General features: G+C 42.5%; 2 protein-coding genes across 3 annotated transcripts; one reads left to right on the plus strand and one right to left on the minus strand.

Annotated features, from left to right (window-relative positions):
• Positions 1–278: 278 nt before the first annotated feature.
• LOC132407560 (uncharacterized) lies at positions 279–5,117 on the minus strand. Of its 2 annotated transcripts, none has more exons than XR_009516508.1 (2): positions 3,343–5,117; positions 279–2,074 (listed from the first exon to the last, which is right to left on the minus strand). XR_009516508.1 is itself a non-coding variant. In XM_059994279.1 (2 exons), the coding sequence occupies exons 1-2, from the start codon at positions 4,699–4,701 to the stop codon at positions 1,215–1,217; spliced, it is 1,023 nt and encodes a 340-aa protein (XP_059850262.1). In that variant the 5' UTR covers positions 4,702–5,117; the 3' UTR covers positions 280–1,214. The 2 variants fall into 2 exon arrangements, 1 of the variants encoding a protein (XP_059850262.1); XM_059994279.1 differs by having other exon boundaries at positions 280–2,074; positions 4,539–5,117.
• A 14-nt stretch (positions 5,118–5,131) lies between these two features.
• mrps2 (mitochondrial ribosomal protein S2) lies at positions 5,132–10,879 on the plus strand. Its single transcript, XM_059994281.1, has 4 exons — positions 5,132–5,291; positions 5,890–6,009; positions 9,410–9,536; positions 10,235–10,879. Exons 1-4 carry the CDS (start codon positions 5,267–5,269, stop codon positions 10,764–10,766), a joined length of 804 nt encoding a protein of 267 aa, XP_059850264.1. The 5' UTR covers positions 5,132–5,266; the 3' UTR covers positions 10,767–10,879.
• The last annotated feature ends 3,920 nt before the right edge of the window (positions 10,880–14,799 follow it).

Consider the following 14,799-nt stretch of genomic DNA (forward strand, 5'->3'; position numbering starts at 1 on the left):
ACATCTTTGTGGGCCGAAGGGCCTGTATTGTGCTGTAGGTTTTCTATGTTTCTATGCTGGAGACTCGTCAGCCATCAAATAAAATCATCATGAAAAAGGCGATGTATGGAAAGCTTGGGGAAGGACAAGAGGAACAAGGTTCTGAGTCAGATACTTAAAGTCAGAGAAGATAGCCCATGTAGATTTTTATTTCTGTCCTAGAGGGTGAGGTATTGAACTCAAGATGGAGTTGTGGTATTCATTTGCTTAATACCTTTGATAAGTTCAACACCCCATTTCAGACCATGATCATTCTTGGAAATACACCTTGTGCTTTGGAAAACTTTTGGACATAATAGTTAGATGCAAAACAACCAGAAGCAGAAAGGAAATTGTTATTTTTCAAGTAGCTTTAATAATGGAGAGGAGATTCTCCTGTCTGCTCACAGAGGCTGAGGCCATGAACAACAAGTTGTGACCAGGTGATCTGACAGGAGAAGTCAATTAGTTGAGCACTTGTGAAAGGCTGATAGTGTTTTGTTGATGCCAGAATAAAAACTTTTCTACAAATGTTTACTACAATTCAATATTGGTATGAATCTCAAAAATACATCTATACATATCAAAATATAAGATTTATATAAAAATCACTATTTACAGAAAATATATATTTTTTCTTAGGATTGACATCATCTTATTTCCTGACACAAGGTTGATGGGAAATTTTCACCTTAACAGATGTTGAATACAGCTGTAAGAAGTGAACAAGGATAGGGTAGTGTGAAGGAGGGTTGTGCAATATGGTACATTGGATATCATAAAGTTAACAGTGTGTCATTTAGTTCCTTATCTTTGAACGTGTTTTTACTACCCTTCCTGTATTCACTGAGATTCAATGCAAATTTGTCAAATAATACAACACAAGTCTTAATATGAACTCCAGGCAGCATAGATATCTGCAAATTCAGAGATTTTCAAGGTCAGTAAGAAGGATAGATTTGTCAAACTGCGAGAAATGGCAAGGGTACAATCCAACATGAGTACAAGTGATGCTCCACCAGATGCTATCCGCTTAGAGATCCTTCCTGCTCAAAGTGCTAGCCTTCACACATTTGCTTGTTGACTGATATCTGTTCACAATTTTGACTCTTGCCACTGCTATCACTGCAAGTTCCTTTCCCGTGTTTAATTACCGAATAAAACAAAAGTGAAATCAGCCAGCCAGATGAGTGGACTCAGCACAGAAAGCCATTTTCCAAGTGGTCCTCAGGATTCACTGTTACAACAGGGGTGTTGTGGATATCTGTATTAGTGGGTACTGTTTGGTTGAGGTAATGTAAAATATTGGCCATCATTCTCAGCGTGAAATTAGAAGGGGAAATCTCTTGCTTAGGTTCCGCATTAATGAACCACACAGAGACGAGGGACATTGGCACAGCTGTTAGTTCAGTGACTGGCTGCAGGCTGAGGGTAACAGTACAGGAGAGATTTTTCACTATTTCTGCAATTATAATATTAGAACCTGATCTGGGAGAGGAACCAGTTTGCAACCAAAGAACTTGACTGTAATCTTGCACTTTACTCCTTCCATCTGTACCCAAATCCCCATCACAGACTAACAATAAACTGGCAATAGTCTTGGAGAGGCAAAGCATTGTATTCCATGATACACCATAACCAATTAACTGAGCTTGGAGGATTTCAGCAGGGTCAGTGGGAAGCTGATTGAAAATATTTTCCAGTGTTGCCCAGAAACCATCTGACTGCCTTGGGAACAAGACCCTTAGCTTACGAAGCTTTTGATTCAGTGAGTGTTGATGACTGAACTTCGGTGAGTCAAGGTGGAGGAGGAGAGGGTCATTGTGTTTGGAGCAAACTAAAAAGATTGTGACGGCAACAAAAATGAAAGTTAAAACTGCAGCAAGTTTTAACGAAACAAAGAAGTCTGATTCTGGAGAGATTGAAGCAGTTGTCTGCTCTCTTGGTTCCACTTCGTACCCACAGGAATTGTGATCAGCTCCAGGAAAACTGTACCACTGAGCTGTGTCAGTATTTGCCTTCTGTTCATTGGACATATCCCTGATTGCAATCTCACCTGTGACAAATATTTAAAAAGGCATGTCATATTTATTTAGCAAACACGAGGAAATCTACAGATGCTGGAAATTCAAACAACACACACAAAATGATGATGGAACATGACTAAGGGTCTCGGCCCGAAACGTCAACAGTGCTTCTCCTATAGATGCTGCCTGGCCTGCTGTGTTCCACCAGCATTTTGTGTGTGTTGTTCATATTTATTTAGTACTTTTTCTCCTAAAAACATCTCAACGCACATAAAATAAATACTGAAATTCAAATGAAATGATAGATCCACAGGGAAGAGTTTAGTTCGAAATACTGTGGGCAAATACTGTAACATATGCAACTCAGATTCACAGAAGAGTTTAGTAACAGAGATGGGGACAGATCCTGTAATATACATAAATGCAGTGACATATTAATCACTGATACGTGGTGCAGAAATTATAGATGAACAGTATCATGTCTGATTAATGATATTGTTGGAATCCACTTTTTAAAATACAGTACTTTTTATAAGATATTAGATGAATTAATGTAAGACTAAAGTCATAGTTTAAGCACAATCTGTAGTTTTTTTAAAACAAACTCATGTAGTTTTCACAGTATGTGGTGGTTCGTTCCCACTTCCTGGCAGAAAGCGGAATAGCAGTATCATAACGGTTTATCACCTTTCTCATTTTTCACTGGTTAAGTGTTAGCACAGTACCCTCATAACATAATTGTACAACTGTTGATTGGTTTATTCTTATCTAAGGAATTTCTGTTATCAGATTATAAAGGTGACAGACTTTTCTAGAAACTTTTCTACAGGCATTGTTGCTTTTCATTGAATCTCTGCTTTTGCCTCTCAGCCCTTCACTTCAAAGGCATCTTTGTTTAAACTTTAAAATAAATGTTCATTAAGAGTTAAAACTCCTCACAATTCTTGACCCCCAGAAGAAACCCAATGATTGGAAAAAATAATCCAACAATATGCAGGACAGACATGCTGACAAACAGAGCAAACAAAAATATGGATGGATAAACAGGATCCTTTCTCCAACAAGTGTACAGAGTGCTTGACAGTTTACATGGCAAGCTTCACTAGAAGCTTATTAACTGATAGATACCCCTACAAAATCTTTGATGGGGCAGTAGGAAGCTTACATCAGGAACACCAACACATGCTTAAAGATCACAGTCCCCCCCCCCCCCCCCCCGTTGTACTCCAAAATGGTAATGCATTAATACAGCTGACAGACACACTGGTAGCTCCAGCAACTTGGCTTCGATCCTTACCTCAGGTGCTGATGGTGGTGTTTCAGGTGCTGCAGCTTCCTCCCACATCCCAAATACATGAAGGCTGGTAGGTTAATTAACCACTGTAACTTGCCCCCAAATATGTAGGTATGAAGTTGATTAGAATGTTTGGAGAGAAAAAAATTGACTCTAATGTAGAGGTTTGGTTGGGCAGCAAACTCAGTCAGCAGCTCTGACACCAGTCCATTCTCTGTGACCATACAACCTACAGGCTGGGCTTAACCTGGCTGCTCCAAAGGTGCCACCTCCACAGTTTTACACAGACCGGTGGATCTGGTCGACCATCCATTGGCGAACTGCTGGATCTGGGTCAACTATCAGAAAAGCAGAGCAGCATAAGTTCCTCAGTCACTGGACACTGAGGGGCTGCATTTGGTGGGGAACCCCCTCAAGCAACCAAGGTTTGTATTACCTCAGGAATGTTGCTCTGAAGACAAAAGGTGCAAACATTACTAAGGTGTGGAACTAACCACATTGTGAATGTGTAGACTAACTGACAGTAGGAATTTAAAGAGTTTTTTTTTCTTTTGAATGTGTAATTCTGCAATGGCGGGAAGAGAAATTGGTGACTGCAACAGAGGTTTACAAACTTCGATAAATTCCGGATATCCGAACTGGGAATTCTCAGAGCAAGCAACATTTGTGGAGGGAGAAAACAAGCTAGTTCACTATTTTCTGGGATTATGATGGAGGTGGGGGATCTAGGACACTGTTCAGAAGTGCCGGCTGTGAGCAACTCAATGCAGAGAAGTGGAGTCGATTGCTCTGGCACAATCGAGGTACAAGTATAATTTAAAAAAAACCTTTCTTGCCGTAGCATTATAGGTATGCAGATTCAGACAACGCACAGAACATATACATAAATTCATATGCCTTCACACAAGTTGCTTGACCTGCAGAATTCTTCTAGCAGTTTACTTTTGTTTCAGATTTCCAGTATTCGCAATACCTTGTGTCTCAACATTTTGGAATTGTTACATTCGACTTTGCGAAAGGTGAAAACAAAAGTACGACTGTGGCGCCCTATAGTTTCGAGAGTGAAGAGGCTGGGATGACCCCTTCCCTTCCGCTCAATCTGATTCCTACTAGAGTTTTGTCAAGTTCTGTGTCCATCTGCTTCACTCCTCTCCAATCCGAGCAGTCCGGCCAACTCTCCCTGACTTCTCTCTACTCACCGAGGTTGCGGGACGGAGCTGGCGTCACTGGGCTGTGGCCAGGTGGATTGGACAGGGTTCCGGGCCCTGCCATTCGCTCGCCGGTGCCCCCAGGCTCTGTGGTCCGGGGCTTGCAATCTCGGCCCCTGAACAAGCTCCGGGACTCTCCTCCCTTCTCTTCCATAGCTGCAGCCAAACCGGTCAGTCCGGTTTCTGGGAGGGAGGGATCAAGAGGCGGGCTGCATCCAGGAGATTGGACCCGGCTTCATCCAGCCCGATGCCAATCGGATGGAGCAGCCACCGATATGCCCGTCTCGGCGCAGAGCCAGGCTGAGGGACTGGTGATGAGGTTGGCGGCAGCGGGAGCCCAGCGCCCATGGTCCGGAAAGGCGGCAGCCGGACAATCACTAAAAGTGTGGGGACATTGAAACAGCAACGGAAAGTACTAGGGCCCCGGCCACAACTCTGCTACCTTGCCCAAGAGGACCATTTAACGCTCGGGAACCTTTTCAGTTCCTCCCGCCGCCTAGAGCCTGAGTACCCGACTTGTGGAGGACAGCCAACCGCGCACGCGCAGGCGGCGACTGCAGCGCCATGATGGTGAGGGTCTGAAGGTGTAATGCGAGGGCGTGAATAATGGCGCCATGATGGTGAGGACCGGGGAGGCGGATCGACAATGACGTCAGACGGAAGTTCGAGGGATTGCTTTTCCGCTGTTGTTCATAAAGTTTGTTGAATTAAGGCTCTTCATGGCAATGCGGTTGCTGCAGGGCGGTGAGTGGGAGCCGACTGAGCTCAACCGGGGGTCTGTTGTAAAGGGGCTTCATGTGCTGGTTGGGCAAAGGTTCTTCCAGCGAAGCTCCAGGAGGGCCACACCTACTCCTGGGGTATCCCCCTGCCAGCTTCGTGTCTCTGCCTATCACCCGGCCACATCGGCATCCGGAACTCCGAAGCTCCCGCTTCTCCGCTCCGTCAGGCTGTCCCCAAACAATCTGCTGCTGGAACTCGAGGTCGACCAGCCTCTGTAGCAGTGGGACTTTGGGTGGGGGAGGGAGGTAAGTCGAGACGAGGCACTGCATCAGACAGAACCAGTTCCTCCAGCAGATCGCTTGATGTTCCAGATTCCAGCATCTTCAGCCTTTGGCCATTTCCATTTTCATTTCGAGTCACTGCGATGCCCATGAGAAATCATCGACCCGAAACATGAACTCTGTTTCTCTCTGACTTGATGTGTATTTCAGCTTTTCCTTTTCAATTTCAGAGCTACCGCGTTAACATTAAATTTTGCGTTTTGCCTCGCCCTCTCCTGACTTTGGCCGATAGTCTTTGTTTCGCCTTGTAATCCGATATATTGTCTCTCTGCCTCTCTTAGTACTGCCGCGATTGGGCTTCATAACCCAATCTGTATTTTCTTCCAACCAACTCCTGAAAGGCCAAACGTATGGACACGTCGCAGGGCCTCTCCCTGCTATACAGGTGTCTCCACAAACAGGTCAGTGATGAGCTTACGAAGTTGGGCATTGGAATTTGCTTCACTATGCAATCTTGAAGAAATTGGGAAGCGGGTCTTTTGGACAAGGTGACGTTGAAGGGGAGAGCAGACTGGAATGTCAAAAAAAAACATTGCAAGTCCTTCTTGATCAAGGGGAAACTAGAAGTCATTCAGTTTGGCAAACTAGGAGAATGGAGAAGCTACTAACAGGTAGTTACCATCTTCGTCACTTATTGTGTAAGCACCTTATATTTGATGAAGGGCAGAGTGAAAGGGTTTTTGTAGATGATGAAGAAAGTTGGCAGTTATTTTTGATATCCTGTATGATCTTGTAGTTGCTTGACTGGAGAAGATAAACCTGATAAAGTTTGTTCTGGTCCCTCTTGACTGGCAAGTTCAAGTGTATTGTTGCTATTGGCACAGGATATTAATGCCATGAAGAATAGCTTTTTGCACCAACATAAGTGACTTAACATAAATTGTACATGTATCTGTTATCGATTATACATACATCTGACAGAAATGTGGCCAGACCACGTTTCTGTCAGGTATATTCAAATCTCATATGGGCGTATGGTAGTGGAGATGACTGAGGGACCAATAAAAGCATTTGTGATAGAGGGGGATAATGTTGCTATTTTCTGGGGAGGGAGGCATTAATGGTGTGGCTGAGCAGGTAGGTCTAATGGGGTCGAGTTGTTAGTTTTGAATTTGAAAGTGCAGTCATGTGTGGCTTGGGAGAGTTTTTATTCTTTCCTGCTAGGAGAGAAGCGGAGTTGAGAAGAGGAAAGGAAATGTGGTTAAAGGCTGGCGTGCACAAATGATGGCCTTTTTGCTGTCAATTCAGAGGAGAGCAGACTTGAGGATTACCGTCCAGTTGGGCATACAGGCAGTGAGAAAGGGAGCTGCTTAAGTCACTGAAAATTACAAGCTGTTTGGTGCAACGGATAAGGGGAGATGGTGGGAGGAAGGGTGTGTCCTGCTTGTAGCTTAATGTGTTCATTTCTGGATTTTGATTAGACGGTGAGGCATTTAATAAGTAAGTAGGGATAGATTAGAACAGGGTTCCCATACATTTTTTTTTGCTGTGGACCCCATTAAGCAAGATTGGGAACCCCTGGACTAGAGTGAAAAGGGGCGTCATATTCCCACTGCCCTCATCCAATTTATATTTTTAATTGTCTTTGGTAAAATCAATCTGAAAATGCATTGTCACTTTCCACATATATGCTAATTAGTCATCTATAGTTCACTGCGATCTCTCTTGATCCTTTCTACTCTCACTAAATTATCTTTCTGCTTTTTTGATGTACATTAGTGAATAGGTGGAAATTCATTGTAGAAATTCATATTGTGAAGACTGAAGGAATCAATATTGTTGTCTCCCTCACAAGCTATATTCCCAAATCAGTGAATCTATCCCTCTTCCTGCATTGAGCTCAGAGTGAAGCCAAGTGTTTGTAACCTTAATTCCCAGAATTCATTTGCCGATTTGGTTCTTCTCTAAAACTGCCAATTTCCACTCAATAACATTGTCTATTCTGGTACTCCCTTCACCTACCTGCTGTTAAAATCTTCATCCATGACTTCATCTTCAAATTTGTTACTTCAAATTCACTCCTGGCCACCTTCAGACATCCCTCTGTAGACTTTGTGAATCTCTGCCTTCTAACTTGCATTAAATACTTTTTTAATTCAAAGCCAATGTTCCCTATGTTGGTTTCTGGTTAAGCAATACCCAGTCTTTGAATCCATTGCTCGGCTCCATTTACTGACTCAATTGTCTCTAACCTGGTGGCAAAGTGTGAAGTTACTGGACTCAGATTTTGGCCTTCAATTGAAATTCTGCCAATGCAGCTCAGGATTTTAAATTAATCAAATTAAACAAGTCTAGGTTCCTTAAAGGAACGAAAAGCATCAGTAGTGGTAACTGTGAAGTACTGGATTATTTATAAAACAAGCATCCTTGTCAATGAAAACGATCTGCCAGGCCTTGCCAGACTGTTGTGCCCAATTCAGTCCCATTGAGCTGTGCTGATTTCAGGTACTCCACCACTGTTAGCCATGTCTTCAGCTGTCATGGTGCTAAGTTCAGAAATTTCTTCCCTAAAGATCATCCTTTAAAGTTCTTAAAATCTGTTGCCTCGACCAGTTTTTTGATCATTGGCTTTTATATCTCCTTATGTGGCTCACTATGAAATTTATTGGATAATGTTCTTGTTCAATGTTGTTACTGTATTATTACTGTGTTAATCTAAGTTGAACGGTTGAGCAAGCTAGAATTTTTCTCTTTGGAGCAAAGGAGGATAAGAGGTGCATTGATAGCAGTGTATAAGATGATAAGAGGCATAGGTAGATTAGTGGACAGCCAGCAGCCTTTTTCCCAAGTTGGCAGTAGCTAATATGGGAGGACATAATGTTAAGGTGATTGGTGGAATGTTTGGGGGGAGGAATCAAGATTCAAGATTGTTTATTGTTGTTCATCAGAACACGAATGTAAAGGAGAACAAAATGATTGTTACTGCAGCATTTGAAAACATGCAATGAGCATAAAGAGCACAATAAAAACATAAATATAAATACATGAAATTAGCTTAATACTTTGATTTTAGTACACAAAGTGGTGCTAGACACAGGAGTGTCTGTACAGAAGGCGACTCTGACAGGAAATATTAAAATTGGTGGTGGCGGTGAGGTAGGTTCAATGGGTGGACATGTTGATCAGCCTGACGGCTGGGGAAGTAATTGTTTTTGTTTCAGGGGTAGTGTTCTTTTTAACACACAGTGGTAATTATATTGAGTGCGTTGTTGGGGGTGTTGGAGAGGTGGATTTATCAGGGAGGTTTAAGACACTCTTAGGTAGGCACATGGATGAAAGAAAAATTGAGGGCTATGTGGGAAGGAAGTGTTAATTGATTTTGGAGTGGGTTAGAAGGTTGGCATATTATTGTGGGCCTTCACTGTGCGGCATTATTCTGTGTTCTAAGTTGTTGTTGAGGTAGGTTGAGATAAGGTAGCTTAATCAGATGGAAAACTTCAGTTGTGTCTTTGCTCATCAGTCCGGTTCTAGTTAAAGTTGATAGATTATAGAGTTCAGGGATTTTATCTGATATGAGTGATCTATCTAGAAGTGAAAGCAGTTGTTTGAAATACAGGCAAGTTAGCACTGAGATCGTTGAGATGACTGGACTTTTCAATAAGGTCACGGTTGATAATAACTTCAACTTCACGTTCCTGCCTATCCCCCTAACCGTTCACCACCCTGTAGAAGGGACAGCAGGTGTTGAAGGATAGAGGTCAGGATTTGTACAGAGGACTTGTGGTGTCAACTCAGCGAGACGTCTGAACTGTGGGTGTGCAGAATTGCAACTGTTAACCTTCTGCTGTTCAACTATTCCAGAGGATGACAAAGTTTTGAACGACCCCCTGAAACATCCTGATTTCTTCCATGTCAGTGAGCTCTTCACTGTCCAAGACCTCTTCGACGCCAGGGTGCACTATGGTCACAAAAGAGGATGTCGGAACAGGTAGGTGTTTGCTGTTCAGGGACTTGGACTGGATAAACCACAGAGGCTGGTAAACCATAAGTGGTGATTGGTGGTAGGAAGGGGAAAAAAATCCCTTTTATCTTCCATTCTGGTTGAGGTGAAATTTTAACATAGAAAACTAACCAGTTGAGAGAATTTATAATTTATCTAGGTAGGGCCACTTCAGAGATGGTGTATGGATTGTACTGAAATGTGTTATTAAATCTATTAATTTTAAGCAAAGATTTCAAGGTGAGGCATGAATATGGAAAGTTTTGGGTTTGGGATTCCAGCTTTTGAACCATAGCTCTCAGTGTGGGGTGATGTTGGAGCTTGTCTAGAGAGGGTGGAAATTTCAACTATACATGACTTGGCCCCCAGAACTCATTAGGGAACCCATGGGATACTGCACTTTTACAGACAGCTGCTAATGTATTGTGGATGTTGAGATTTTCTAATTGGCATGGATGCAGATGGTCTGTCCTTAATTGCTAAGGTAAGTGATTTTGTCCTGTAGGGCATTGATGTGATACAGCCTCAGAGGGTGAGGTTGTTATGTCTAAGCTTTTTAAGTGGGAGTGTTTGGTTTCTGGATGATAGAGCTGGCATTACTTACAAGCTGTGCCTTGGAGGGTGGCTGCTCGGTGAGGTTTGTCTGAAAAGAACAGGAATCATGGAAGCGCTTTGCCTCTCTTTAGGCTGATGGAACCATATCTATTTGGGTGCCGAATGGAACAGGACATTATAGACTTGGATCAGACCATTCTTCACCTTCAGCAGGCTCTAAACTTCACTGCCCATTGTGCATATCGGAAAGGGATCATCCTGTTCGTAAGTCGAGCCCGTCAGTTTTCTCATCTGATAGAGAAAACAGCACAGGAGAGTGGAGAGTACGCGCACACCAGATATTGGCAAGGTGGGCTCCTGACCAATGCGCACATCCAGTATGGCCTTGGTGTTCGCTTGCCTGATCTCATCATCTTTATTAACACCTTAAACAATGTATTTGAACAGCACGTTGCTGTGCGAGATGCTGCCAAAATGAACATTCCAACAGTAGGAATAGTGGACAGTAACTGTAATCCAAGTCTCATTACTTATCCCATCCCAGGGAATGATGACTCTCCTTTGGCTGTTAAACTTTATTGTAAACTTTTTAAAATGACCATTCTCCGGGCAAAGGACAAAAGACGTCAAATGGAGCTTCTCCATGGACTCCAGAAAGAATGAACAAAGTGAAGTGATTAATATTCTGAAACAGCTGCCATCAGCCAAAGGAATCTGTAAAAACAGGAGGAAGTGTCCATTGTAATAAAAAAAATTTAACACAATATGTTAATTTAGTCTGTGGTTAGCGCACAATCTTCTTGAAGGTTCCTTCTCACTTTGGGACAAAGACGAAGGGAAAAGGTTAATGGAAGAGTGGAAGGCAATGGGAAAGGTTTGAAATAGTTATTTGAGATATATATGAAAAAAAGTCTCTACATCTGGGGAGTTCAAAATGATAAGCTGGGCGCTACTGGCTCCAGAAAGAACGTGCATTCACCAGCAGGGAGAACCTCCCAAACTAATTTCTTTAGTTCTATTGAAAGAAATCAGCAGCTAATTCTAGGGTGCTTGCTTAATTTCTGCTGGCTATTGCTGTGACCCTACATGAGTTCAGTATAATTCTAAAGGTCCTCAAGTGTGATGGGAGGTGCAGAAGGATCTTGGAACAAAGTAGAATGTTGAAAATAGCCAGGAGGCCAAATGATATGGACAGATAAACAGTCATACCATTGGTAGATCAGTACTCACTAAAACTCAGCTGAGGACTTCGACCTAATTTTCAGCATTCAACACTATACTAATTGCATCTAGACATTCTGACATCAGAGATAAGGAGCAAGGTTGGGTTATTTGACTCCTGTGTATCCTCCCCAATTCATGGTCAATCAGTTCTGCCTCGGTGCTACTTTTCAGTATTTAGACAAGAAATTGGAACTGAATTAGATCATTTGGCCCATCTAGTCTGCTCCACCATTTCATCATGGATGATTTATTATCCCCCTCAACCCATTTTCCTGCTTTCTCCCCGTAACCTTTGATGCCTTGACTAACCAAGAACCTATCAACCTCTACTTTGAATATACTCAATGACTTGGCCTCTACAGCCGAATATGACAATAAATTCCACAGATTTACCACCCTTTGGCTAAAGGAGTTAATTTGCATCTCTATTCTAAATCAACATCACTCAATTCTGAGAGTGTGCTCTTTGGTCCTTAACTCGCCCATCATAGGAAGCATCCTATCCGCATCCATTGTCTAGGCTTTTCAATATTTGATAAGTTTTAGTGAGACTGTTTTCTCCCCCCCCCATTCTTCTAAAACCCAGCAAGTACGTACCTAGTGCCATCAAACCTCCTCATGTTAACCCTTTCATTCTCAGAATCATTCTTGTGAACCTCCTCTAGACCCTCTCCAATGCCAGCACATTTTCTCTTGGATAAGAGACCCAAAAGTGCTCACAATATTCCAAGTGTGATCTGACCAATACATTATAAAGCTTCAGCATCTCAGCCTTGCTCTTATTTTCTAGTCCTTTCAAAATGAATGCTAACATTGCATTTGCCTTCCTTACCACCAACTCAATCTACAAGTTAACCTTTAGGGGATGCTGCACAAGGACCCCCAAGTCCTTTTGAAACTCTGATTTTGAATTTTCTCCCTGTTTAGAAAATAGTTTATGCTGTAGCGGTGTGCTACACTCAGCGCTAAAATAACGACACGGAGTCAGTAAACTGCAATTAAAGATGATTTTATTCGAACTTCACAGCCTTGCTTTAAAGCCTCCCTCATCCCGCCCTCCCCGGGCACGGATGCTCCAAAGGACACGTACACACAAACCCCTGCAGGCTTTTTCCCTTTGTTGTGTACCTGGCCTTTGTGCCTGCATGCTGGCTATTTGTGAGCCGGTTCGAGTGCGCTAGGAAGTGGGTCGCCACAATGCCTTTATTCCTTCTACTAAAGTGCATGAACATACTCTGCCTGTTCTTTCAATCTGCCCAAGTCCTACAGACACCTTGCTTCCTCAACACTACCTTTCTCTCTACCTATCTCTCTACCTATCTTTGTATCATCTCAAAACTAGGCCACAAAGCCATAAGTTCTTTCATCCAAATCATTGAATTATAATATGAAAAGAAACGGTCCCAATACAGACCCCTGTGTAACACCTCTAGTCACTGGCACCAACTAGAACAGGTCCCTTTTTTGCTGGCTCTTTGTTTCCTGTCAGTCAGCCAGGCTTCTATCCATTCTAGTATCTTTCCTTTAAAATCATGGGCTTTTAACTTGTTAGCAGCTTCATGTGTGGCACCTTGTCAGAGGCCAACTGAAAATCCAAGGACATTACATCCTCTGATTCCCCTTTGTCTATCCTGTCTGTTACTTTCCTCCAAGATGTCCAACAGATTTGTCAGGCAAGATTTCCCCTGAAGGAAGCCATGCTGTTTTTGCCCTACTTTATCATGTGCCTCCAAGCACCCCGAAATCTCATCCTTAATATTGGAATCCAGCATCTTCCCAACCACTGAAATCAGGCTAACTGACCTATAAGAGCCAACACGAAGAAATCTGCGGATGCTGGAAATTCAAACAACACACACAAAAATGCTGGTGAAACACAGCAGGCCAGGCAGCATCCATAGGGAGAAGCGCTGTCGACATTTCGGGCCGAGACAAGGGGTCTCAACCGGAAACGTCGACAGCACTTCTCCCTATAGATGCTGCCTGGCCTGCTGTGTTCCACCAGCATTTTTGTGTGTGTTTTAACTGGCCTATAACTCCTGTTCTTCTGCCTCCTTCCATTTTAAAGACTGAATTGAAATCTGCAATTTTCCAGTCCTCCGGAGCTATCCCAGAATCTTGAAAGATCATTACTAATGCCTCCACAATATCTTCAGCCACCTATTTCAGAACCCTGGGGTGTAGTTCATCTGCACCAGGTGACTTTTCTAACTTAGGATCTTCCAGCTTTCCCAAGCATCATCTTAGTAACAGCAACTACACTCACTTCTGCTGCATGACGCAGTCTAATTTCTGATATACTGCTAGTGTCTTCCACAGTGAAGGCTGTTAAGTTCCTTTGCCATTTCTTTGTCCCTCATTCTTTGCTCTCCAGCATAATTTTCCAGAGTTTTGTTATCCACTCTTACCTCTCTTTTACTCTTTATCTATCTGAAAATAAACTTTGATATTTTTGACTAGCTTATGTTTTTTGTATTTGCCTTCTGCTGGTTTTTAAAAGCTTCCCAATTCTCTAATTTGCCACTAAATTTTGCTATTATATGTCATTTCTTTGCTTTTAAGTTGTCTTTGACTTCCCTCGTCAGCCACAGTTACCTCATCCTCTCTTTAACTGTTTCTTCTTTAGGATATATCTATCCTGCATCTTCTGAATTCCCCCCAAAAACTCCAGCCATTGGTGTTGTCATCCCTGCTGGTGCCTCCTTCAAATCAACTTTGGCCAACTCTTCTCTCATACCTCTGTAATACCTTTTATTCCGCTGTAATACTGATAAATCAGACTTGAAGCCTGGGGAGTGCTTTGATCTCTGGTAAATAAGGTACCATTACAAAATTGGTTATGCGCAGTCAGTATAGGCTTTACAAAATTCTCAATAGACACTTTATACTCAAGATATCTTGATTTTTGACTAACATTAGATTTAAATGTTTGGTTCCTGGTGGGAGGGGTAGGTTGATTTCCCCAGAAAAGCTCATCCAAGTGTCATTCACATGGTTATTTTTATAATCTGTGGTAAACATATTGATGTTGCTAAAGAACAGTGTTACATGTGGTGTAATTGCCTGCTTGATTTTTCAAATGATTACTATTCAAATGCCACTTGCCTTTAGCTCTATTCCAATTTTAATAATAATGGAAAACTAAAAATAGCAGCTTCTGATGCAAAGGCATTGTTATTCCAGGCAGTGGTAAATCAGTAAAGTTTTTTTTATGCATTGTACACCAATGATTCAGCCACTGTTGTCACTGATGATTCAGTATTAAAACAGCTCTTCTTCTGTCTGGAAAATGCAGCGCCACACCTCCCTCTGAAGAGGCGCTGCACCATCAAGAGGGCAATGCCAAAGGAGCACTCTATTATCAGATGGCAATGTTGAGAGAGTGGACTAGCGTTGGAGAGAGGCCAGGCCAGTAATTGAAGACAGATCATTTGCTGCTGGATCTGTTTTTGTAAAGCAAAATATAGATACA

This window comes from Hypanus sabinus, chromosome 18, assembly GCF_030144855.1.
Source record: "Hypanus sabinus isolate sHypSab1 chromosome 18, sHypSab1.hap1, whole genome shotgun sequence".
Taxonomy (NCBI): Eukaryota; Metazoa; Chordata; class Chondrichthyes; order Myliobatiformes; family Dasyatidae; genus Hypanus; species Hypanus sabinus.